Source organism: Callithrix jacchus, chromosome 9 (genome assembly GCF_049354715.1).
Source record: "Callithrix jacchus isolate 240 chromosome 9, calJac240_pri, whole genome shotgun sequence".
Classification (NCBI taxonomy): Eukaryota; Metazoa; Chordata; class Mammalia; order Primates; family Cebidae; genus Callithrix; species Callithrix jacchus.
This window is the reverse complement of record NC_133510.1, coordinates 14,012,100-14,039,261: the sequence shown is the minus strand read 5'-3', so window position 1 is coordinate 14,039,261 and position 27,162 is coordinate 14,012,100. Positions and strand designations below refer to the sequence as shown.

Here is a 27,162-nt window from a genome sequence, read left to right as displayed (position 1 = left end):
GACAAAGCAAATGACACCTGGGAATCTACTACGTACTAGGCATGGAACATAATTATACACCTAATTTAATGCATGGCATGTAATTGTACCTGAATACTAAATTTTATAAAAAGCAAACAAAACAGGACTATGACCCCGAGAGTACTGCCCCTTCTGGCTAACAAAAATTTGAAGCCGGGAGCAGTGGCTCACGCCTGTAATCCCAACACTTTGGGAGATGGAGGTGGATGGATCACCTGAGGCTGGGAGTTTGAGACAGCCTGACCAACATGGAGAAACCCCAACTCTACTAAAAATAAAAAAACTTAGCTGGGCGTGGTGGCACATGCCTGTAATCCCAGCTACTCGGGAGGCTGAGGCAGGAGAATCACTTGAACCCAGAAGGCGGTGGTTGTGATAAGCTGAGTTGGCACCACTGCACTCCAGTCTGGGCAAGAAGAGTGAAACTCTGTCTCAAAAAAAAAAAAAAAATTGAACTTTACAGCTGACTCTCAAGATCCTCTAATACCTAATTTAAATTTTTCTTTAATACAACATCTGCTTGTAATAAAAATTTTACCTAGCATATCAGATTATAAAGTTAATGAAAATATTCCTAATCCTGTTCTCCAGAGGAAACCACTATTAGTGGTTTGGTGCATAACCTTCATGGATTTTTTTTTATGCATTAAGTGGCCATTTTCACATAGTTTTCTTGTTTTTGTTAAAATAAACAAAAACATGCCTTTCCTATACATAGTGTTCTACAGCATACTACTTTCATTTCATTTCTCAATGGCATCAATCTCCTAATGATAAACACTTTGGTTATTTCATTTGCTACTTAAAGCTGCAACCAATAGCCTTTTATGTATGTGCTAGTATATCCATACAACTAATTGGTTACTGCTGGTATAAAGATTAGCTATTTATTTGTACATTTATTATATATCTTGCCACCTTGATAAGTGTCTTAGATTTTGTTAGATGATAATCTACAAATAATATTTTTGCTCTTCTTATATTTATATCAATTAAAATCAACAAAAGAATGCTAAAATATCATGGCAACAGCCGTCATGTTTGGTTTATTCCTATTTAATTATTTCTAATAACGTATAATTATTTTAACTTTTAAGAAAACAGAAATGGCTGCTGAATTACGTGAAATTTATTTTCTGCAAACTAAGATATATCACATGTAGCCAACTCTAAAGCCACTCTGAATATAAGCCAATTAATTTCTCACCTGAGAAAAAGGAACTAAAAAACCAGAAAACTTTTTTTTGCCAACTTGAATATATTTAAACTATAAGAAAGGTGAATGAGACCTCTATAATTATCTAACTCATTAATTTATACACCTAAATAAGATTGCATATTAAATATATTAATTCAGAAACTTTGCTGCCTCTGTCCCAAACTGTTCACAGGTAAAGACGTCAGCATCTTTACCTTCATTGAAGCTACATAATATACTCTCCTGCAGTTTTCTGGCATAACATAACATGTTCCCTCTGAGTTGTGTCTTCAGACAAAATGTGCAGTGAAAAACACCTATTTATATAACATTAAAATAGCTGTAATTTTTTTTTTGCATTTCTCTTATAGATTTTTATTAAAGTAACTCTTGTATTAACATCTTAAAGAGATCTTTAAGCCAGTTGTTTAAAATTGCATAGTCTTCAGAATAGTAAAGTCACAATGCTGAGAGTAAGGACTAAATCTATGTTTAATCTATTGCTTTAAAAAACAACAACAATTCTGTCTGATGTTCTCAATAAACGTTTCTAACTACATAGTCTAAAGTCCTTGCAGGCACATTTGTTCTCACCTGTTTTGTTTGATTTCATTAACCTTTTTTGGTTTGTTGTTGTTCAAAGGACAGTGAAAGCCCTGTAATATGAGAGTACGATAAAGGTTTGAATACATGGTGATTCTCCTCTTTTCTAAAGGATAGAGGAAGAATCCCCATGTTATCTTTGGGCATATGGTAATCATATGCTCCTGACTTCCAATACATCCTTCTTAATTCAAAACTATGCTCATATCAAAATTTAGACTCTTATCAACTCTTTCCTGAACTTATACCTTCACATATCAATGTTCCAGTTAAACCAAACTAAAGGCACATTTGCTTCTGTCCCATATTTTTCTATCTTTGGGACTTTTACCTTGCTCACAGTATAATTTTTTTTCTCATCTGGCCTAGAATATTCTTTATTTCTACATCTGAGTCTTACTTATAGTCAAAGTCCATTTCAAATGACTCCTTTTTCCTAAAGTCTTCCTGATACCCTCTTTTCTGCTTGGGAGAAATGTTAATTTCTTCCCTTTTTTGGACATAATCAGGTAGTAGTCAAATGGTGAGCCACTGTGGAATTAGACTGTTTGCATTTAAATTCTGTTTTCACCTCTTATAAACTGTAAGTTTGGGTAAACTACTCACCTTCTCCAGATTTCGGCTTTCCCATCAGTAAAATGGAAATAATTATGGCATCTATACTTACAGGGTTCTTAAAGATTAAATGAGAATGTAGGTACAATGTGCAAAGTTTAATATTAGCGATTATCCTTATTTGTTTTGTAGAAATTTACATATATATTTACTATATTTTTTAAACTCTTTCCAATTAGTCATATCTGGTCCATCTTGGTAGACCTTCAGTATCTGAACTAAATTGGGGAAAAAAGCTGAAAGGACTGTCAAAAATGAGCAGTTTTATGGACAAATTATTTCGTTCTTTGCTTAAGATAACTGAGAAGCATCTATGCCAGTAACCCTTGTATTAACATCTTAAAGATACATTTTAAACCAGTTGTTTACAATGGCTAATGGTTAATGTTATATCTTAGAGCACTTGGGGAGAAGTGGCATGTCTGGGTATGCCAGAAGTACATGGTGATCTGCTGTGCACAACCCCACTGACTAATAAGCAGCACTTCAGCCAAGCAGGTATGATCTAGCTTAACAGTTTAGCACATGCTTTGCCTAAGCTTGCCTCATGAAACCAGTTTAAACAGCCTTTAGTAGGGTAGGTAGTTCACAACTTTGGTGCCCTTTTTTATTTTTTTAAGATGGGTCATGCTCTCTTGCCCAGGCTGGAATGCAGTGGCACTATCATAGTTTCCTGCAGCCTTGAACTCCTGGGCTCAAGTGATCCTCCTGCCTCAGCCTTCCAAGTAGCAGGCACTGTGTCTGATAAAGTTCACAACTCTGTTTGCAGTCACAAAGTTTTTCAGCAGAGGCAATTATTTTTGGTACCTCATTAAGATCTGGCATATCACTATAAGAGATTCTTCATAAAAACACACAAAAAAGCAATTCCTTGTTTACTATGTCCAAGAAACCCATGAAGTAAAGTAAGTCTTATCAAAAGTACATTTCTTTCATCACTATAATAAAATAAGAGATATGGTTCCCTAAGGTGGGGTTGGGACCTTAAAGTACGTAAAACAAAAATCCTGTCTAAAAATAGACTATACATATAGTAAAAAAGTTTTCAACCTTTCTTTTTTAAAATGTGGAACTCCAGTAATTAAAACAAATAAAGACAGCTTCTGGGGTACTTTTGCAGAATTATTAAGTCCCTGTATAACTTTATTTAAAATGGACAAAAGAATACTATTCTAGAAGTCTTGAATTCTGGGTTAAAATTTGCAGCTCCCTTATTATCTAGGTGACCTTGGAGAAGTTAATTATTCTACACTGAATATACTTCCTATATATATTGAGGACTCAATTTTATGATTCTAGAACATATGCTATAAAAGTATCTAAAACAAAAACATCAATGAAACAAAAATTAATTTTTGTTTCTTCTGCAGAAACAGCATTTAGTCATATTTTTTTCCCCAGGAGAGGGAGCTACCTAATTCTTTTAACCTGACATTTATGGTACTGCTCTCTTCTCTTCTCATACTCTTTCTCACCATAAAACTCAATGAATTTTATGTTATTATCTTCATTTGGTAGTAAATATACATATACATATACACACACACACACACACACATATATATATATATATATATATATATCTCCTCAAATACAAGCTATATAACAAATTCCTTTGAAAAGGAAAAACAGAGCACATACAATTAGCTCAGTTCACTGGTGTTGGTCTACATCCAAAGATAAGCAGTTAGGAGATTGGTACTCAGTACTTCCATTCTCAACTAACTTTATGTGACTTGTAATTTGCATTCTAATTAGAAACTGTTAATAGAAGAAAACAGATTTTGTTAAGGTTGGCAAAAATACAACTACTTGAATTTAACCAGTCTTGTTTGGAAGAAGGGACAGGTGCAAAACAAAGCATGTTACTCCCAGTCCTTCAGTTCTACATAGGTACTGATCACCGAGCAATGCATGTATAACCAAACTAATCAATTCTTTCTGTAGAAAGTGCCTTTAAGTGATTTTTTTTATCTTGTACAAGCAACACCTGATCTTAAACCAGTATCGAATGACTACCTGACCATATGTTAAACTGAAAGAGGGCCATTTGTAATTAAGAATTGAAAACTTTGTTTCAAAACTAAAAACGAACAGAAACAGATGCCGATTTATAGTTTGGTGATTAAAAAACACACATGGGGAACTTTCATTAGGAAGTTTGTATTATATACATAGTGGCCATAAATTTAATGTAGAACAGCTAATAAGTATTCAATTAAGACAAAAATGCATTATTCCCTTGCAAATAATTACTATTAACTAATATTAGTGATGCACTATAAATATTTAATTTTAGAATTACCAGTTTTACTGTTGGATATATCAGGATTACACTAATCTCTTGAATTCCTTGAACTTTCTGGAACAATCCCCCCAAAACAGAGGTTAAAAATATTTAAATATTAAAAATATGTATTTTGGCTGGGCAAGGTAGATACCAGCACTTTGGGAGGCTGAGGCAGGCAGATCACTTGAGGTCAAGAGTTCAAGACCAGCCTGGCCAACATGGTGAAACCCCATCTCTACTAAATTAGCCAGGCATTAAGTAGAACACAATACAAAAATTAGCTGGTTCAAGAACTGCTTGAACCCAAGAGGTGGAAGTTACAGTGAGCTGAAATTTGCACCACTGAACTCCAGCCTGGGTGACAGAGCAAGTGTCTCAAAAAATAATAATTTAAAAAAAAAAGTTCCTGAAGTAACTGTTCTTAGGTTTTCATTCAGTCCTTCTTAGCATAAAATCTGACACATCATTCTACAGATTAGAAATAATTAAAAAGAAGTGCAGGATTAGTAAAGGCAAGTACAATGCAGGTTATGATAAATCACTGCTGCAAGCAGTGGGAAAAAAAGTAATGACAAAATGATCATATGTAGACAAGTCATAAGTAGAAACAAACTGATAATCTTTGTACTGTAAATTACATGTAGAATCCAGGCCAGGTGAGGTGGCTCATGCCTGTAATCCCAGCACTTTGGGAGGTCTAGGTGGGTGGATCACCTGTGGTCAGCAGTTTGAGACCAGCCTGGCCAGTATGGTGATACCTCATCTCTACTAAAAATACAAAAATTAGCTGAGTGTAGTGGTAGGCACCTGCAGTCACAGCTACTGGAAAGCTGAGGCAGGAGGACTGCTTAAAGCTGGGAGGTGGTGACTGCAGTGAGCCAAGATCGCACTACTGCATTCCAGTCTGAGTGACAAAGTAAGACTGTCTCCAAAAAAAAAAAAACACCTGTAGAATCGTCTTTTAAAAAGATAATTACATCAGTAATAATGTATGTCTACTAAATTGTTCAAAAGTACATGAATCAAAAAGAGAGTTTTCTCAAATGTTACTCAACACAAGACATGTAATGCCTCTTTTTCCTTTCAAAAACTTAGCAGGCCATTTGCATCACAAATCACAAAAGTTCAAATAGTGTTCTGGCCACTGCTAATCCATAAATTGTTGCAATGCATTGTTCTCACCTGCTGAGGATGTTGTATGGGTTGGGAAGATGAAACCCCTGTTAAGCTACTTGAGGATGGCTGACCCTGGCTCTGCCCCTGTGCCTGAAGGAAAGAAGTGAACACAACAAATTAGAGAAGGCCTAAATTAAGTGTACAGAAGTCAGGCTTTTGCAATGAATATTTAAGCTCCTCAGAGTTTACTTGATCAAAATCAAACATTAACCTGATTATGTATGGGAGAGGCCACTAGGTCATCGTCATCTTTTTTAAGAAAAATTTAGAGAAGGATCATTCCACACAACATGTTCTGATCCCAACCCATGCAAAACCCACTGACAGTGAAAAACCTAACCTGTCAACGCTGCTCAGACTGTATTATCACTGCTGCTCAGGCTGTAATTTTAGCTGGCCAGAGTAGTCAGATTCATAATAAAATTTGTTATTAGAAATATATATTTAATGTGTATATAACATAGGAACAAAGTAGAAAATACTATCAATCTGAAATTTATCTGAAAAATTAAAGAAAAAAGGTATTTAGTAATGCTAATTTGGTAATAGTTCTTGTAGTGCCACGATGACTTTTTTCAAAAGTATCAAAAAATCTGTTATCGTCAACTGCTAAGTACCTAGGGCAATCGCTGCCATCCAGAGCAATTCTGCCACCCCCAGGGGGGCACTTGGCAATATGTGGAGACATTTCTGGTTGTCACAACTGAGAGAGATGGCTGCTACCTAGTGTTTAGGAGGTACAGACCAAGGATATTGCTAAATATCCTACAATACATAGAACAGCCCTCCACAACAAAGAATTATCCAACCTCAAATGTCAACAGTGTTGAGTTTGAGAAACCCCAACTAGAGTGTTCTGATTATTGAGAAGTCCAAATTAAAATAAATAAGAAACTGAGAAATAAATTCAGGACTATATATAGATATGTTAAAGAAATGAAAAGGCTTCCACTTTTGTCAGTCCATTTCAGTTTAGAAGTGGTTCCTTAAAGCTTACATAGATTTATCACATTCCACTATTAAAATAGTTAACTGCAGCTTAACTATTTTAAGGATTGATTCCTGCTGTAGCATGTCTATAAATTAACTACCTGGTATCTGAAATTTTACTTTGGAAAGTATAAAGGATAATTACTGGTGATACATTAATAATCACAGTAAGGGCTACAACTTGAATACTGATGTGAATATACTGAGTGCCCATGTATAGTTTTCAAGCTTCTGGTTCTTTTTGTTCTTAGCACAACTCTAATTGATATTTTGTGCACATTTTGGGATTCGTTTATGCCCCTGAATAGGAGAACATAGCAAGAAAGTAGGAAGAACAACACATAGTACTTTTTAAAGGAGTAGAATATGTAGGATATTCAAACATTTTCACTATATAACTGCATAGTCTTCTATGTAGATTTTATAAGATATACACATTTGATAAAATACACCAAATGAATATATAAAACAGTAAACACTGACTGTACTTTTGAACTCTATTATACATTCATTATATTGTCTTTATTTGCTAAGTGTGTATATGCTCATACACATACATAAATTAAATTTGTTGAGAAAAATACAAGGCCTGAGATGTCTAGTGTTCCTTAGCTTGTAAAATATCACAAATTCTTATAACAAAAAAATAAGCCCAACACCCACTAGACTGTTAGTTGCTAGAAAGTAGAATCAGTCCTTAATTTTATGAATTAGCATTTTATTTGGACATATAATAATACATAGCAATTTGCTTGATGCCAATTTAAAAAGATATTTTCATTTATTAAGGCAAATTCCTAAACTGTTTACTTTTGTTTTTTTGTTCCCATAAGATATATTTTGTCTTTTTATATCCTTCTACACTAATGAAAATTCTGTGTATTAATACCACTCCAAAAAAGCATTCCCTATTTTCTATTCTTTATATTTTATAGAAAAAACAATTATCCTTTTTTTAAAAAAACTTGTTTAGAGGAAGAAAATAATATTTAGGATTTGTATTCCTAAATAATGCTGGGTCAACCATACATGATATACACTTGCATTTTCACTACTGGTTTAAAATAACATGCATAGTGATAAAAGTCATTGATTATGATGAATGACTAAATTTCTGGTTTTTGTGTTTTTTTTTTTTCCCACCAGTTTTCACAGATAGGTATATCAGGGAGCTTCTCTCATATTTTGTTTTTAAATACGTATATGCAGTCACAACCCCACAAAGATGGGGAAACTCTACTGACAAAATTAAACAATATTTCTCATAAATTCATGATTCAGGGAATGAGGAACAAAAAATTTAAATGTCATGGTGCATAGTAGGGTGGTTTAAAATAATTGTGGAAGTTTTCCTATAACCTGTGGATGAAGTGCAGATCCTCCCGAAGAAAATGAGGCAGTTAAGACCTGCTGAGATGTGGTTCCTTGGGGGAAACAGAAGAAAAGTGGGGATTCCTGTAATACTGTCTGAGGCAGACGGATAAAGGGTAATGAGACGTCAGAGCCAAAAGATGCAGCTGCTCCCCCTGTAGGGGGAGGTGACTGAAAATCACTGGGGTCTGAAGAAGTGATTTGTGAGGAATCACTGGAATATTCTGGGCTTCCTATTGGCCAGTTCTGTCCGATAGGCTCTACCACAGAAACGGTCAATTCTGGGGCATGGTAATTATGCTTTTCTTCAGACACAGGCTGCAGGTAGCCATGTAATCCAGCTGATTGAGGAGGCAGTTCTTCTTGATTCAAGTCCACTGCAACCTGCCGATTTCGGTAAACACGCTGAGGTAAAATTCCACCTCCTTCTCCTGAAGAGGAGCTTGGTGTGTGAACATGAAATTCAAATACACAGTTGCTTCTGCTCTCATTGTTATGAGTTAACACAGCGGGCGCAGAATGAGGAACAAAGACAGGGTGAAATTTCAAATGTGTAGCATCTGTACTGATAGGTGCAGAAATACTAGAGAGGGGAGATCCTGGACTCAATCCAGAATCTAATCTTAGATTCTGAAGGTGTCCTACCAGGAAAGCCTGTCCAGATGGAAATTCAAAGACAGAACTTGAAGTAGGGCCCCCTTGTACTGGCTTCTGTTCAGGTATCTGTTTCACAGGACTTGACAGTACTGGTGAGTTGTATGGAATGCCCTCATACTGTTCTGCCACCCGGGCCTGGTAATGTACCCCAGCTAGATACACTGCTTCCTGAGGAATAAAATAGTGAGCTTCTTCTGGAAGTACTAGTCCAGGTCTATAGTCACCGTAAACTTGAGATGGTTCAAACATAGGCTGGACCTGTATCTCACATGACTCTCCAGTTACTCTACCGGCTGTAGTACCCATCATAACTACGGCCTCTGGTGTCCAGTTAGTTGGGCTGCCACCAGGTGGAAGAAGACTTTGACCAACAGTCCTCAGCAGGGGTTGGAAGTGGTGAGTTTGGGCTTCCAGGAAGGAGGTGCTCTTACGCCGCTGGGAAATGGCTACTTTCGGTGGGCAGGTGGGAGGTGGTGAAAAAGAAACTGGACGTTCATGAATAGTTGGGAAAAATATCTGTGATTCTGGGTATGTTGGGGTCCCCCCATACGGATGCGCCATGGACTGAGGCTGTATCAACATGAATAAGACAAGTAATTCATACATTCATATGTGAAATTACATCAGACATGCACAACTGGATAGTTTTGTGTAACCCTATGAAATGGTTACACCAAATTTATAGTTAATAAATAAATAACAATGCTTCTGGAAATTATGTGCACAGTAAAAACCCATTAAATACATCCAGGGCCAATGAAATCAATCTGTGGCCTCTTTGCTTTAGATAAGAGCTGCTTTTCCATAACTTTCCTCTCTCAAAGGAAATGGAAGAATTAACCTTTGTAAGTAATTATTTTGTTTTTACCTACATTTAAAGGTTCATTCTTAAGCATTAATGTAAATTACACCAACAGAAAAAGAGTTAAAGGAAGAATAAGAATTAAAAGAAGGCATAAAAACCTGACTAGTTCTGTATCGTAAAAAGTACGCTTTAAGCTATTGAACTAACGTTCCCTATATTCTTATTACCCTGTGATATGTTAGAGGCCTTCAGTGTTATTTTCTTATCAATTAATAGTATGCCTTCTACGCAGAAATCAGAAGAGATTTTTGCTGTATAGTAAAAGATACACAATTTGACTAGTGACAGTAATGTCTTTCTCCTGTCTATCCCAAACTAGATATGGTTAATAGGTTTTTAAATATATATATATATTTAAAATAATTGTGGAAGTTTTCCTATAACCTGTGGATAAAGTGCAGATCCTCCTGAAGAAAATGAGGCAGTTAAGACCTGCTACGATGTGGTTCCTTGGGGGAAACAGAAGAAAAATGGGGATTCCTGTAACACTGTCTGAGGCAATGTTACAGTGTTTTCCACCGGTTTTCTAAATATATATAAAATATATATATATATATATTTTTTTTAACTATGTGAAACATGTTCCAGAGTTAAATCAAAAATGTCCACTTTTCTGATCCAAAATAAGAGTTGCGTAACCATGAATTTTCATTTTTCTTTTCCTGAGATGGAGTCTCACATTGTCACCCAGGCTGGAGTTCAGTGACGATCTCCAACCTCTGCCTCCTGGGGTTCAAGTGATTCTCCTGCCTTAGCCTCTTGAGTAGCTGGGACTACAGGTGCATGCCACCACGCCCAGCTAATTTTTGTATTTTTAGTAGAGACGGGTTTCGCCATTTTGGCCAAGCTGGTCTTGAATTCCTGACCTCAGGTGATCTGCTCGCCTCTGCCTCCCAAAGTGCTAGGATTACAGGCGTGAGCCACCAAGTCCCACCATAACCATGAATTTTCTGATTCTGACGTCCTGGTGTTCAAATCAGCTAAAAAGCATAATGTAAATGACAGCCAATTTTATTTGATAGAACTTTTCATTCAAGAAGCAGTTGTAGATTTAAGACTCTAAATTTGGAAACACAGCTTGCCAAATGCAAACTATATACACTATAATAATTCCCTATCATGGACTCTCCTTTTAAAAAAATTCAGTTTCATCCTTCCATAGAGAAGATCCTTATCAAGTTGACACAGTAGATCAACGGTCCACAATAGCTAAAATAGGATTTCTGTTTTCAATCAGAATGCTCATTTTATTGTTATTTAGTCATGGTATGTCTCAAAGCCATAACACTGTACACTTCATTCTCCTAAGAAAAATTTTGAGAAGTCTAGGGTTGCTAGTTCAGAAAGTTAAACTATACTCTTTATTTGGAAAAGCAGCAGCAAGGACCCACATGCTTAAAATAACTTTAAAAGATAGATCTTAAGAAAGTCATATCTACTATATATGTATCTAATGTATTCATTAGAGCTACAGTCCCACCCTAGTCAACCTAAGGAAAAAATACTTCCATGGGGGAACATTTTGTACCCTTTGGTTTGCTGACACATCACCTCACATAAATGATTAAATTAAAATAAACATTCACTCCAAGGCTATTCTTTGCTGACTGAGTTATTAAAAAGAAAAAAAGAACTGATCTAGTTTCATTAGTGTGTCCTTAGAATAAAGTGAGGAGAAAAAAACGCTTGGGTAATGTTATTAATAACACTTGCTTTTGATTAAGGCAATGGTAACTTTAAGATTAAGTAATACTTTTAAACCTAGAATATGAAAATAAAAGAATTTAATGTCAGTAGCAGATAAGAAGATATAATAAAAAGGAAGATATAATAAAAGGTAAAGTTTATTGGACACACGCTGGTATGTGCCAAGGACATTGTAAAGTATTCTCTGTCATTACCGCCTTGCTTTTTATCCCCTCCCCCCCCGCTTAAAGCTTATTACAAAAAAGTTTCCTACAGGAATAACTGGTATCCTAGAAGCATAATATAACCAAGTTTACTCCTGTTCTTTATTCAATTTTAATTAAAATTCTTGATGCCTGGATGTATTCATTGGTAATAATTGTTCATTTGTCAGAAGTTTACAGTTACATACAGTACTGACAAAGAGGGAAGGCAGGCTGGAGCGTCGGTGCTTGCGCTGGGAGGCAGAGTGCATAGGCAGGACACTCTCCAATGCTTTAGAAAGCTTTTCGGCAAAAGTTTCCTCAGGGGCAGTCCGAAGGAGGGAAGGAGAAAGAGGTGCAGACAGCACTGGTGGTGGGGTGGAAGGAGCACTGGGAGAGATGCGGGACAGAGAGGGAACAGCAGAAAGATGGGGAACACAAACCGACATGCTACGGCCACGACGAGGCTAAACAGAAAACAAACACACACATGAAAACACAGTACTCTGAAAACAAAATAACCAAAAGTACAATGATAATAGGGCATAGTTGCATAAAGAAATGTTCTATCATCTCCCAATTCCACAGAGTCAACTTTTTTTTTTTTGAGGAGAGCTATAACTCAACATAACACATCTGACAGATCACAACTATTCACAACTATTCTTTCTACATTGTCAGTCAAGTACAGGTTTTTTTTTAAATGAATGATCATGATAACGATCAATTATCATGCTAACTATCTGAAATAACACCAAGTGTTATGAGTGTATGAATTTAAGAATGACCAACTGACTGCAGAGTGCAGACAAGGAAAACGAGGAATATTAGCTTGCAACTTTGGCAAACTGAAGATTCAACAAGAATGAATTCTATTAGTTAAAGTACATTAAAAGATACAGAGAATTTTAAGATTGGATTATTTTGCAAGAGCTCTGGAAACCTCAGAAAAAGATTCTCATTTCTATTTTAGAAGACATGAGATGGAACGTTGTTGGCTCACAGTATTTCTTATACTTGCCACTTTTTATGTGTAAAGTTAAAAAGTCATCATCTACTAGGAAAAAGTTCAGCTTTCTAGAGACATTCACAACTGGATATAGAAAACAGTTTGTATTTTTACAAAGTAGTCAATGGGAGAATATCTTCAATCTGAATCTCTAAAGAATAATTTAGGCAGTGTGGTGGCTCACACCTGTAATCCCAGCACTTTGGGAAGTTGAGGTGGGAGGATCACTTGAGGTCAGGAGTTCAAGACCAGCCTGCCCAACACAGTGAAACCGCAGCTCTACTAAAAAAAAAAAAATACAAAAATTAGCCAGGAGTGGTGGCCGGTGCCTAAAATCCCATCTATTGGGGAGGCTGAGGCAGGAGAATCACTTGAACCCAGGAGGTGGAAGTTGTAGTGAGCCAAGAACATGCCACTGCACTCCCACTGAGGAAACAGAGTGAGAGGCTGTCAAAAAAGAAAAAAAAAAAAAAGAATAACTTAAAAAAAATTCAGGCACAGGGTTTAATACAGCTGCAAAGCAGTATGATGAACACTGTAAAGGATGTCTTGAGTAAGAATGTTATTGTTATTTTCCTTTTAGATGTTGTGAACTATGAAACTCTGTTTTCTTTTCCAAAACTTGTCTTGGTAGAATGCTTTGGGCCAAATCTGTGGCCCACCAGGAACAAGTATTTAAATATCATCATATGATTATTCAGTTTCATTCCTATTTTTATTTTTCTTCAGCCTTATTTCTTTTATTCTAATTTCTAAAATTTCGCTTATAATGTGTTTATATTCTTGTAAGCCACAATAAGTTCCACCTAAAATGAGACAGGAATAGGATTATAAAAATTTTGAAATTCTCAGGAATTCTTTAATAATTCTTCATAATACCTCCATATAATATTGTCATTATAAAGCAAGAAAGTCTGTTTTTAGAGCATCAATAAATATTGCTATATTGGTGGCTCAAATACTTAATATCTTCATGTCATACTATTTGCTCTTCTAAAATAGAGACCTAATGTTCCCCCATGACGAGTATATACAAGAGAAAATGGTAGAAACTGACAAGAAGTGCTGACAAGTAATACTCGTCAGAACACAGAAATATATTTTCTGTGCAGTCTTTATAAAGTTCTTCTACCCTACCCTCACTTAATTATTTTAAAGAGAGAAAGTAGATTGTTAAAAAAAAAATTAGTACATTAGTTGTTTTTTATTTGTGTTACTGTGGCCATTCATCTTCAGACCTAGCCAAAGCAGGATTAAGCAAACTCTGAAACAAATGAACATGTTTTATTCCAAGCTGTAGGATTAAAAAATCAGAACAAGCAGAAGTATTTTCTTAACAGAGAAAGATTTTCATTTAAAGAAGAGCAAGATTTCCACAAAGTTTAGATTAAAAGCTTTCTGAGACGGAGGAGAAAATTGTCTGCTTTAAGATTTCACTAAACAAGTGCTATACAGTGACAAGTTACTTATTTTCTAACACCTTTCAGAGGCAGATGATGTATTTTATTTTCCTCTGAAGTCAACAAAAGAAATGGGGTATTATCTGATGATCCACTTTAACATTCTCTGTATGAGAAGCAAGAGTGACTAATGTAAAACCTAGGATAATGTGTGTGTGTGTGTGTGTGTGTGTGTGTGTGTGTACACAAGTATAAAATGTTTCAGGAAATAATTTCCATAAGTTGATTCTGAAAATAAACCATTAATAAAACAGATACCAACTAAAGGGAAAAAGCAAAAGAACATATACTGGGGAAGGAACTTGTGTCCAACATAGACTTTAAAGGCAGGAACACACACAGCAACTGATGATTAACTAAACAGAAGCGCTAAATTAAACAGTCATTCAAATAAAGGATTCCCTCTATCTGGGGTACTCACATGCAGCATTCTATAATGGTTTGAAGGTCTTACCTGTGTTTTGTACAATAGGGAATCTTACAGAAAATACTTATAATTATTTTAACAAGCTTTTGAAAAACTCTCCTTGCCCCACCCACAAAACATTTATTTGTATATCCAGTTTATGTTGCTGTGAATGGTTTCAACTCTTAAGTGCTAAAGAGAGCATTACCTTTAGTAAAAATGCAGGCTAGTCTAAATCTTGTACATAGTTGCTTCATGTAGGCAGTTTAGCTAATGCCCACACATTGCTGTCTATATCCTACTCTCTACCAGAACTACTCTAATTGTACTCTATAATAGCCTATTTTTTTTTTTAGAGATATAGCATTTTATATTTCCTGCTTCAGACTCATACTGCTACTTGGTGTGCACAAATAAATAATTTTAGTTTAGCAGACTATCCATTGGCTCTTACTGTAGTATTACATTCTCTTAAGCATTTACTTACCACACTTGAGGATGGATACACCCCATGGGGCTGAGATTGTGCTTGGACAGTAGAAGGTATATGCCCTGGGACTGTGCCTGTAGAATGTGCCTGTTCATGTTGGGAACCATATGAAACTGTCTGTTGGCTGCTCACTCGAGATTCTGTGAAGACAGAGGATCCTTGACCACTGTCAACCGTCCCATCAGCTAAAGGAGAAATGAATCACCAAAAAAAAAAAGAGAGAGAGAAAAATCACAAAACAGAGGTTCACATTTTCTCATCATATTTTAGACCCATTATATTAGGGGTAACTAGTTATTCTTTGCAGAGATTTGAACTAAATAAAAAATGAATTATAGCCACATTAAGTTGATTTCTATATTTAAATGAGGAAACCATATGGAAAAGACTGAATGTCTTCTTTTAAAAAAATTCTGGCTATCACAGAATCTTATCACTTGCAGAGTAAGGGAAACAAAATGGAACACTGTAAGCCTTAAATTTGACACAGCTTTCAAAGTCTTAACTATGAAGGCCTGGAGGTTCTTAGTATTAAACAGGTAATTAAATTAATAACCAGTGTTCTTATTACTTTTTAGTCTATACACCATCCAGTTTTGCTAAAAGAGCTCAACCAGACTGATGGGTTCAATTTTGTAGCCGTTTGTTCGTTCTTCATTATTAATTCTATTTCATTCAAATAAAGTGTGAAAAGCAAAAATCTACAAATTCAAACCTCCAAGATGCTGGAGCTTGTAAAATTATTTTATATCCTAATCATATTTCCTTACTACCCCATCCTTCTATTCTCCTAGTCATGAACATTAAGAATAAAAAGAAGCTAGGTGACAACCACTCCAAATTTGGTATAATAGCAGGATTCGTAATTCAAAACCAAAAAGCCAGTGAAAAATGATAACAAGCTAAAAAAAAATCAATTAAGAGAATCATTAGCATATCTGTCCACTTCCCAAGATACGTACATAACACAGATATATTGGGTTGCTGGTACTGTAGTTGTTGATGTTGATCTGCCTCGGGTTCTTCAGGTTCTACTTGTGTAGAAACTGAAGCTGAAGTGGTAGATGCAGTAGGTATGCCGGTGCTAGCAGAAGGGAGCTGCTTGATTCCTGTCTGGGAAGCATTTGATTGTTCTACCTGCTGTTTGAGACTGCTCTCTTCCTGCTTTTTTTTTTCTTGTTCCTCCCGTACCAACTGCCGTTGTTCTCGTTTTCTCTTAATTAATGATACTCTGTCTTTGATAGCTTTAGCCATGGTCTTGTGATCACCTTCACAGACATACCCAGACTCTACCTACAAAATAAAAGGGTATATTAAGCAGTAGTATACTGAAAGAAAAAAACACCAAAAAAAAAAAAAAAGGCATTGTACATTACATTAATCTGTTGATTATACTTTCTTTTACAAAGCAACCCTGTCTGTACTGATAAAAACAACTGTGGTATGAATATGAAGATTTAACACTGCTCCTCCCCTCCGAAAAAGCAAAAAAGCCCAGACAATACAAACAACTAACAATTAAACATAAGTAACTCTTTCATACCTGATCTCTTCTCAGAGGCAACTACCACTTTTGAATGCTTCTTATAAATCCGAGTATAGATACTCGGAGTTACCTTTTCGTAATGATTAGCTATTTTGGGCACTATGGCAAGCAGAAATTTGGGGAAGGGTTTCCTTATGGAAGAGTGATCTTTTAGACATACTTCAAATAATAATACACCAAAGGCTGCCTACTAATATTTGATCAGGAAAACTCTTCAAAGTAAAAACAGTTAATGGTTCTATGTCTGTTTACAGGATTGATCCAGACAACTGATCAAAGGCTAACGTACCAATATGTAGAAACATAACTTGTCATTTTAAATAAATGATGCTTATACAAACTGGGAGTCACTAAATCTTATGGACTTTTCAAAATGACATACTCCCAGCACTTTGTGAGGCTGAGACGGGAGGATCACTTGAGATCAGGAGTTCGAGACAAGCCTGGCCAACATGGTAAACCCCATCTATACTAAAAATACAAAAATTACTAACGTGTGGTGGCACATCCCTATGGTCCCAGCTTCCTGAGAGGCTGAGGCAGAAGGATTGCTTGAGTTCAGGAGTTTGAGGCTGCAGTGAGCTGTGATTATCAGGCCACTGCGCTCCAGCCTGGTGACAAAGCAAGACCCTATCTCTCTCTCTGTCACAAAAAAAAAAATTACTTTTAAAAAGGACTATAAAATCTAACACCCATTATAAAAGCAATACAAAGAAGGGATTTAAAAAAAAAAACCACAGAACACACACTGGAAAATCCCATGACTCAAAGATATCATTTAGGGCCATCACAATTTTATGTCTATGAGATATGCCACACACGCAACTTCATGAACTGCCTTTTTCTTTTTTTTTTTTTTTTGCCTTTTTCCTTAATAATAGTATCAATGTATATAAGAAGTCTAAATCAATTTTTAAATGGCTAATGTCAATTTACCATTTCTTGAGCAACATCTTCTGGGACATCTCTCTCTAAGTCAAAAGAAAACTCAATAGCTTCATTGTCTTTGTATTTTCCCTTTAATTTCTTAATATCTTCAATACGTAGCCATAATTTTATGGCTATTTTTTCCCCATCATCTTCTTCTGCTAACTCTACCCGTACTCCTGTTTCCTCCTGGAAGAAGGCATGGTTCAAAAGGTCTTTGATAGAATATCTTCCAAACAGAGGGAAAAGAAAAGGAACAAAAATATAATACCATTAGTTAGAAAAAGTAATTTTCAAATTATATTTGGCCAATTATTGTTATTTATAGAACAGAGAAAAAAACTGAAAAAAATACCTGGGAACATTTATAACTCATTTTTATATTGCGGCATTTGAATGGTAATTACAGAGGTTTTCTCTCAAGTTACAGATCGTAACAATCTCATTCATGAATAAGAGGTGATATTGATAATTTTTAAATCTAATAATCTCATTAGTAATAATATACTAGTAATGACAAGTAATGCATAGACAAAGCTTCAAAATACCACATCATCATTTACACAGTATTTTATAAGTAACACAAATCTTCATATTTATGATCTTGTCTGACCAACACCCAATTTGGTATCATCTCCTGATTAAGAAATGGAGGCTCAGAAAGGTTGAGAATCTTGCTCACAGTTATAAAAGCTGTAAGTGGTGAAATAAAAACTAGAAAATAAGTATTTTTATTTCTAGTTTGGTAGCTTCTACTACAGCAACCTTTATTTACACCAATAAGTTCTCTTAATTCCTTGTTCAATAAATTGTGTACTGGGTAAGCAGAAGGCTGATTGTGAAATAATCTTCTTTAAATAAAATTGTTTCAATATGCCAGTAATCTAATAAACTGCTCCATCAAGAATTGAAACAGGCTAGGCACAGTGGCTCACACCTGTAATCCCAGTACTTTGGGAGGCTAAGGTAGGTGGTTCACCTGAGGTCAGGAATTTGCAACCTGTCTGACCAACATGGTGAAACTGTGTCTCTACTAAAAATACAAAAAGTAGCCAGGAATGGTGGCGTGCACTTGTAGATAGAGAACAGATTGAACCCGGGAGGCAGAGGTTGCAGTGAGCCGACTGTGCCACCGTACTCCAGCCTGGGTGACAGAACAAGACAGTGTGGAGAGCAGAGGAGGAGAGGGGAGGGGAAGAGAAAAGAGGTGAAATAAACGTTCCTTTGTTTAGAGTATAAAAAAGTTCTTAAAGAGATTTAAGGACCCAGCATATATTAAAAATGAAAACCCAAACTAAAATTTTACTTAACAAAGCCTTAAAAGCCATGAAGTTAAGCTCTTCTAAATAACAATGTTATAAAAAGAATGAGATGGAGAGGTGAAAAGATGGAATTCTTTAATTTAGTTGATACATCTGATTGCTCTCATTCTTCAGGTGGTAGACTATGCTCAACTTGCAATGTATATTTGTACTAGTTGGTCTCCTTTTTCTTTTTTAGAGGATGGAGGCGGGTGGCAAAGATAGACTGTTTTCCAAAAACAGACACTGGACCTTTGCCATGCCTAACGGGTGATGAATCAGCTATATGGAAGATCGGATACTTGCCACTCCTCTAAGAAAGTCTTCTGTTAGTACAAATGACTAAGCCACATCTCTTTCTAACCCCCAGGCAAAGTCTTCTGTTTTTTCTCAAGGAATTTTGATGTTTTGCTCTTCAATTTTGGCATAAGGGTAGAAAATCAGACGTGTATAGCTGAGTGAACTTTAAAGAGCCAAGGTTTTATTTCACCATTTAGAATTCAATGGTAAAGGACTAAGGAACGATTTTCTGTGTTAGATATTAAACTCTTTTGAGTTTTATAAATCATGCTGATGCTGTATGTAGTTCTCATGGAATGTAGCTATGTTTATGGTGGTTGTTGCTTACTTAAACTCTACTGAACCATATTTTTATAGTGTTCCAGTATGTCAAATCTGAATAACCACAATGAACAGAACCCTACTTCTAAAACTGTTACAGGCATAAATAGAGAAACCAATCACAAATGTTAAATATACCATAGAATGAGTGTTGTACTAAAAGCACATTACCTATTTTTTTTTGGAGACCTAAGTCTCCCTCTGACGCCCAGGCTCGAGAGCAGTGGTGCGATCTTGGCTCACTTCAAAGCACATTACTTTTTAGGTTTTGTTCAAGTATCACCCAGGTCAAAAGAGGCAACTTACCTTTCATCTTTGTTTTGTCGTATGCATCCTTCAATAATTTCCTTCACTTCGGGAATTGCTACTTTGTCAAAGCTGGCTGGCTTCACCCCCTGAAAACCATAAACAGAAATACATTATTAAGAGCAGGGCCTTTGAACTTTGTTTTTTGAATTTCCAATTAAGTTTCTTCTAGGTTGCTTTCTTACTATCCTGGCTTTTTTTGTGATTCACCTGCAGGAGTTGGTCCATGCAGTGTCAGAGCTGGGTAGTGGCAATTTAGCTCTTCACAAGAAAACAAGGACAGTGGGGTCACTTCCACATGTGGCAATGAAAAAATTTAGGCAGATGTTAATATCTTCTGCTGTGTTTCAAGTAAAGGAAGTTATTGGCTAAAAAGAAAGCTCAATGTTCTAATTGGTTAGAAGATGTTTTTCTTCAACCTTATTCCCTAAACACATCAATCAATACAGCATTTAACTATTTTGAACAATGAATCCAAGTGTGGGCATGAATTCACATGCTTAGTTTGGCAGGCATTATATTATTATAGTAATCTTTAACAAACTCAAAGGAGTTGAAGATTTATATTATTTTGGCATGATAACTAAAGAGCAAATTGTCTTGCACAAATAAAACACAATGAAAAGTAATATATTAGACCCATACGAAAGATAAGCTCTGCAATTAATCTCAGAAGAAAACTCATCACTATTACAGGTAATACTACATAATAGTCATCACAGTGATAGTTTAGAATCTTTATAAAGTAAAAATAAATTCTTTTTTTTTTTTTTGAGATGGAGTCTTGCTCTGTCGCTTAGGCTGGAGTGCAGGTAGCGTAATCTTGGCTCACTGCCATCTCCGCCTCCTGGGTTCAAGCGATTCTCCTGCCTTAGCCTCCTGAATAGCTGGGATTACAGGTACACACCACCACGCCTGGCTAATTTTTGTATTTTTAGTAGAGACAGGTGGGGGGTTCTCCATGTGGGCCAGGCTGGTCTTGAACACCAGGTGATCCATCAGTCTCGGCGTCCCAAAATGCTGGGATTATAGGCGTGACCCACCGCGCCTGGCCAATACTTTTTTTTTTTTTTTTTTTTGAAACGGAGTTTCGCTCCTTTAACCCAGACTGGAGTGCAATGGTGCGATCTTGGCTTACCACAACCTCCGCCTCCTGGGTTCAGGCAATTCTCCTGCCTCAGCCTCCCGAGTAGCCGGGATTACAGGCGCACGCCACCATTCCCAGCGAATTTTTTTTGTATTTTTAGTAGAGACGGGGTTTCACCATGTTGACCAGGATGGTCTCGATATCCTGATCTTGTGATCCACCCATCTCGGCCTCCCAAAGTGCTGGGATTACAGGCTTGAGCCACCGCACCCCGCCAATAAATTCTTTAAAAATAAATTTTCAGGCCTGGTGCGGTGGCTCATGACTGTAATCCCAGCACTTTGGGAAGCAGAGGTGGGCAGATCACAAGGTCAAGAGATCAAGACCATCCTGGCCAACATGGTGAAACCTGTCTCTACTAAAAATACAAAAATTAGCTGGGTGTGGTGGCGCGTGCCTGTAGTCCTGGCTAGTTGGGAGGCTGAGGCAGGAGAATCGCTTGAACTCAGGAGGCAGAGGTTGCAATGAGCCAATATTGCCCCACTATACTCCAGCCTGGCAACAGAGCAAGACTTCGTCTAAAAAGAAAAAAAAAATCTTTTTTTAGTAATGTATGAAAAATATACAAATAAGATATAAGAACTACTCCAAGAATGTTATGAAGAAAAAATAAAAGATATAAGAACAACAAACGGCTACTGTCTAAGAGGTGGGGTGAAAGAAAAAAAAAATCTCATCTATTCCAACCTCATCTAAGTGACCACATGGATCAAGAGCTGAAACACTGATATGCTGCTCAAGTGGCACTGTAAGTCAATAGACACATAAAACAAAAGGAATGAAGTTGGGATGGGGCATTCCGAAAAGTTATTAAATATATATAAATTCTAATTATCTATAATCTAAGTGACAGATAGCGTAAAACAAAATTAGTGACCAATAAATCACAGAAATACATGTAATCTCTCATAGATCTAAATGAAATACATACAATGATTAGCTTTAGTCTTTAAGTATAAGAGTTATATCCAAAGCTAGATAATTCTCAGTAATTACTCATTATATTATTTCAAAGATCAATCTGGAGAATTCTATTCCCAGGGCTAACTTTTCACAGCAAGGAACTGTGTAGTAGGGCTGACCCTAAAGTTAAATTTGTGTATTTAAAAGCTTCATTTATGAGAATGGCTACAAAGATCACTATTTGTATTTTCCTCAATCTTATTTTTCCAAATCCATCTAAGTTTTCCCCAACTTGTTTTTATCTTCACATAATTTTAATGAAAACAAAATAATGCTGCTGAAGCAAAAGGCTGCTTTAATTGAGCAAGCTGGTATTTCAAACTTACGAAAACAGGTAATGCAAGAAAAAAATGAATGCCACATACTAAAAGTTCTCTGGTAGTAGGAAAACTGAGTACAGTTGGCCCTCCTTACTCATGGTTTCCACGTCTGTGGATTCAACCAACTGCAAACCGAAAATTCAAAAGAGAAAACTGCATCTGTACTATATATGTACAGACTTTTCCTTGCCATTATTATCTAACAATAGAGTATAGCAACTGCTTACATAGCATTCACAGTGTATTAAATATTGTAAATAATTTTTATATGCAAATACTGTGGCTCATTTTATTTTCTGAAACTTTAGCATCTTCAAATTTTGGTGTCCATAGGGATGTAGGGTCCTGGAATCAATTCCCCAGACAGGGAGGAACAACTGTATTTTGGTTTATATTTGGTTTTAGTTTTCTACAATAAACATGTAAAACTGCATAAACTTTTTTTTAAAAGGCAAGTTCTTGCTATGTTGTCCAGGCTGAAGCGCAGTGGAGGAACTGTGGCTCAATGCTGCCTCAAACTCCTCCTGCCTCAAATTCCTCCTGCCTCAGCCTCCTAAGTAGCTCGAACTACAGGCATGTGCTACCATGCCAAGCTAATTTTTTATCTTTTTGGAGAAATGAAGTCTTGCTATGTTGCCAAGGCTGATCTTGAACTTCTGGGCTCAAGCGATCCTCCCACCTTGGGCTCCCAAAGTGCTGAGATTACTGGCGTGAGCTAACCCAACTGGCTCTTCTGATTATTTTTATAGCATTTTAAAAGTCCAGGGCCAGATGTGGTAGCTCACACCTATAGTCCCAGCACTTTGGGAGCCCAAGGTAGGAGGATCACTTGAGCCCAAGGTAGGAGGATCACTTGAGCCCAGCAGCTGGGCACAAAGCAAGACCCCCTCTCTCCAAAGAGACAGAAAATTAGTGGGGCATGGCAGCACACACGCCTGTAGTCTAGCTACTCAGGAGGCTGGGCCAGAGGATCATTTGAGCCCGAGAGGTAAAGGCTGCAGTGAGCCATATCGTACCACTGCACTCTAGCCTGGGTGACAGAGTAAGAACTTGTCACACAAAAAAAGTTCCTTCTTCCATAAGCACATACATTTCAGGGGAATGTATGTGGCCTACTGGCAATAAAACTGTATATTAATTTAACCAAGCAAATATATCTGATTCTTCTGTTTTATTCTAGCATAGGCATACGGAAAGGACAAAAACATTTAACAATAAAAGACTTGAATTCAGTGTGAACTGGACAAGCAGAAGTAGTTCTGAGCTTCAGATTTCCAGTATAGCCAATAATGATAATACCTGTCCAACTTGCCTGTCTAAATTTACAACAGCTGAATTCAAATGTCGTACCTGGGTTCAACGCTCTTTGAAGTATTAAGTTTGCTGACCCAAGGCTACCTTTGAGTTTAAAGGCAATCACCAAAGATAATAAAGCAACGAAAATCTTCTCTTGAACCTACTTTCATCCTTGATTATCCTTAATAATAATCCTCTTGTTAAACCTATCCATGCAAACATATATGAATTTATGACTTTACAAACAGGAATGCTTACTGAGCATAAGAGACATTGAGATATAGCGAAACCAGTAACTGTGCATGATACAACCTTAAATTTACTAGGTTATACTGCTTCTTCAACCTACAGCCAAGAGTTTTGTAGAGAAAATTCCATATTAATACTATACCATATATTTAGACACTACCATTTCCTTAAAAAATATACTGTAGGTGCCAAGGTAGCTAATAAAGCTGAAACACACCTTGCCAGTCCAGTAGCTGGTATTAAAACATTAAGACTGCTTACTGCTACCCATTTAGATACTGAAAAATATAACAAGGAATTTCACCAGTGAGCAACCATCAATAAGCCAGGATTATCAAAATACCTAGCAGAGATATTCTGAATCATTTAAGAAGCAAGCATAGACAGGTATTGTATATTAAAAGTACAAGTGTACATGGGATGATTATGAAACCTCACTGATCCTAAAAGTGACCCACAGAAAAGTCATCTGGGACATGTAATAGAAAGCTGTTTAAAATAAATACAAAATTACAGTTTTTAAAATATGCTATACTTATAGGTTACTTGTTCTTAAGACATAACTCAATGTAATTTTTATAACTAATAATTTTTTAAAGTTGAACTTGATTACTCTAAAACACTATTTTAAGTACGAGAGAACAAAGTAATAATAACAAGATGTTTTAATGATAAAAGAAGAAAAAAGTACTAAATTTGGCTAATATCTTACACAGAACAAAACTGGAGTTTGTTAAGGACATACAACCCTCTCATCATTCCACTCCTTCAAAGCTAACAACTCACTGGCTCTACAGATATTTTTCTCTTACTTTTCTAATTCACAAGAGTTATCTTTAGGTAGTAGTGTCATTATGTTTTTTGTCATGGGACAGTAGCTTATTTTTCTTCACTAAATGTATTCCTTGAATATCTACTGTATGCTCATTACAAAATGCAAAGGGCACTTCTGCACAATTTTAAGTGGTGTACAAAAAACTGTAACTATAATAGCACATTGAGAGTCTGATATAAGATAAATGTTTATCAAATTTTATGTTGCATTATTTGAACTAAAAAAAAAACCCACAAAAACCATATGCACATTTTATAGACTGACTTCTCATTTGAATTCTATATACTATGTTTTGCCAATTAATCTGCTAGAAAAATAAGAGTGAGTCATAATACAGAATTCTGTGATTCAATCTTTCAGCTCCTAAAAATTGCTAGCACTTGCTTCTTAAATGCTTATGCTCTGAATGTGGTACGGTGACATTAACATTAACTGTTAATAAAGGTAAACTTTTCCCTAACCATTCAGAATTAAGAAAAGCCTACCTCCTCCTCACAGAGAATACAGTATAAATTCACTAAATTATAGAACTCTAAATATTTTTAAAAGCATTCTCAAGTTAACAATTTCAATATTTAACTGAAACTTTCTATGAATATCACCAAAAAGGCTACAATATAAACTGTTATATACACTAAAAATTCTTACCTACCTCATTTACACAATCTTTTTGAGGGCAGCAGCAGCAATGAGAATTTATAATGACAAATACTGAGCAAAAATCTTTCTTTGTAATATCCATCAGAAAAGGCAAAACAGATTTCTTATTGGAGGAAAATGAGGGAAAAAATGGGTACACGATGTACATTAGCCCACAGCATAAGGAAGGCAGATATCAAAGTCAGACTGAAGCACAGTTTCCTGTTTAACACTAGCCATGCTTCCCCAACTCTCAGACATGAATTTGCTCTACTTAGCCAACAATAGATTTATTCTAGATTGACAAAACTGCATGGCCAACAGCAGGAAAACTATTCTGTTAATAATATTCCTTCTGCTTCTCCACCAACAGTAATAGATCCCTGGACAGGCAAAATGAGATTTTTACTTGCTCAATGCTCCACCTACTTTGTCCACAGGTTCTGTCTCCTTGACCTATCAAAACCTTTCTTGGATGCCTGTTTCCATTTACCAAAAACATTCCCTTCCTCCAATCATTTTGAAAGTGTACTTTAAAAGAAAAAGGGAATTGAGTTCAATGAACAAGATGTTAACTCCAAATATGTAGCCAAAACAAACACTGGACAGGGAACACAATACTGGGCTGGGTTCTCAGTTCAATTCATCATATACTACGTTTGTATGACCTGGACCATATATCTTAAACTCACTTTTAAAGTGGAGATAATAGTTCCTCTGTTTACCTAATTTAGAAAGCAGCGATATTAAGGTAGATTGCTTTACTACTCTTTCACAGTACATTTTTTAAAATCAACAGTATTTGTGTATATATGTGGTATGAATTTTTGCTGCTTCTCCCTCCTCTAACAGTCTCAATATACATTAAGACATTCCATTTGCTAGGAAGATCTCATAAACCCAATTAAAAATTACTTTACTTTTACTTATTAAGGGAAAGTTCTTCTTTGGAGCATTAACAAGGATTGTAGACAGAGCATTGCTCATTGCTTTGTTATAATGCGTAACAGATTAAAGTCTTCTCTCCCTTATAATTTTGTAAGCTTGAATCCTGATCCACAGTGGATGCTAAGGCTTCAATTACCAAGAGTAGCATAAGATAATGGCTTGTAAGCTGTTTGGAAGGAATATATCTAAAGGTAAGAAATGTTACTAATTCTAACAGGCTGTCTCAAAACAACTACCATTCTCTCTGGCTCAACACAATTTGTTACTACTAAGTCTAGGATGCCAGGTATTGCTGAGAAATGCAGCAAAATGTGCTGCAAAAGTGCAGCCTACCTCTAACTTAAGTATATGAGCAAGCCTGTGCAGGACTATGCTTGGCTAAATGAAAGAGCTAGAAAATAAGTGCATGTGTCCTGCTTCAAAGGTCTATCAGATATAAAGATGTGGGTAGTTTTAAAGCTCTTAACAGGCAACAAATAAACCAAGCTGAGGGACCTTTTAGGGGGTTGAGGAGACAAAAGCATGATGTAGGCACAAATATCTAGATTCTATAAAGAACAACCTTTTCTATAAATCCAAATAAGAGTTTTCAATAAATACAACAAAAATACCATTCACAAATAGATAACAGTTCACATATCTAAACTAATTCCTCTTTCTCTCAAAGTCAGTGCCTTTCTCTGGATTTCCCTCATTTCTTTCAATCCTGTCATTATTTCCAAGCCCAGAAAAGAAACCTTAGTCATTGTTGGATGCTTCTTCTCCCACAATATTTAAGTACTATTATTCTCTATGGGCTCTTGCAACAAAGATAAAGTTAAAACAACTAGGATATGATTTTGTGACTAAGTACTCTTACTCTTCTCCAACAGCCAAAGATCTCTGACCAGCTCTCCCCAGCTCCCCCCAAAAGTTTTTGCTGGCTTGAAATGCTACCTCTCAAGTCGTCGTTTTTGTATTACAAAAGTGACCATCAAAATCCTGATTTCTAATACCTCATCTCTTCAAGCTTAGGCCAATTTAA

General features: G+C 36.1%; 1 protein-coding gene across 50 annotated transcripts in view; it reads right to left on the bottom strand.

The window, feature by feature from the left end:
- The window catches only part of WNK1 (WNK lysine deficient protein kinase 1), a 144,329-nt gene that overhangs the window by 33,023 nt on the left and 84,144 nt on the right, over positions 1-27,162 (bottom strand). For 20 of the 50 annotated variants that reach the window (XM_078338355.1, XM_078338358.1, XM_078338360.1 and 17 more), the window contains exons 5-9: positions 19,742-19,830; positions 17,523-17,742; positions 16,003-16,333; positions 15,038-15,225; positions 5,910-5,993 (exon numbers count right to left, since the gene is read on the bottom strand). In XM_078338355.1, coding sequence (XP_078194481.1) covers positions 5,910-5,993; positions 15,038-15,225; positions 16,003-16,333; positions 17,523-17,742; positions 19,742-19,830 — 912 coding nt within the window. Of the gene's footprint in view, positions 1-5,909; positions 5,994-8,252; positions 9,492-15,037; positions 15,226-16,002; positions 16,334-17,522; positions 17,743-19,741; positions 19,831-27,162 lie in introns of all 50 variants that reach the window. The other 30 variants (XM_035255373.3, XM_035255375.3, XM_035255380.3 and 27 more) reach the window with 2 other exon arrangements.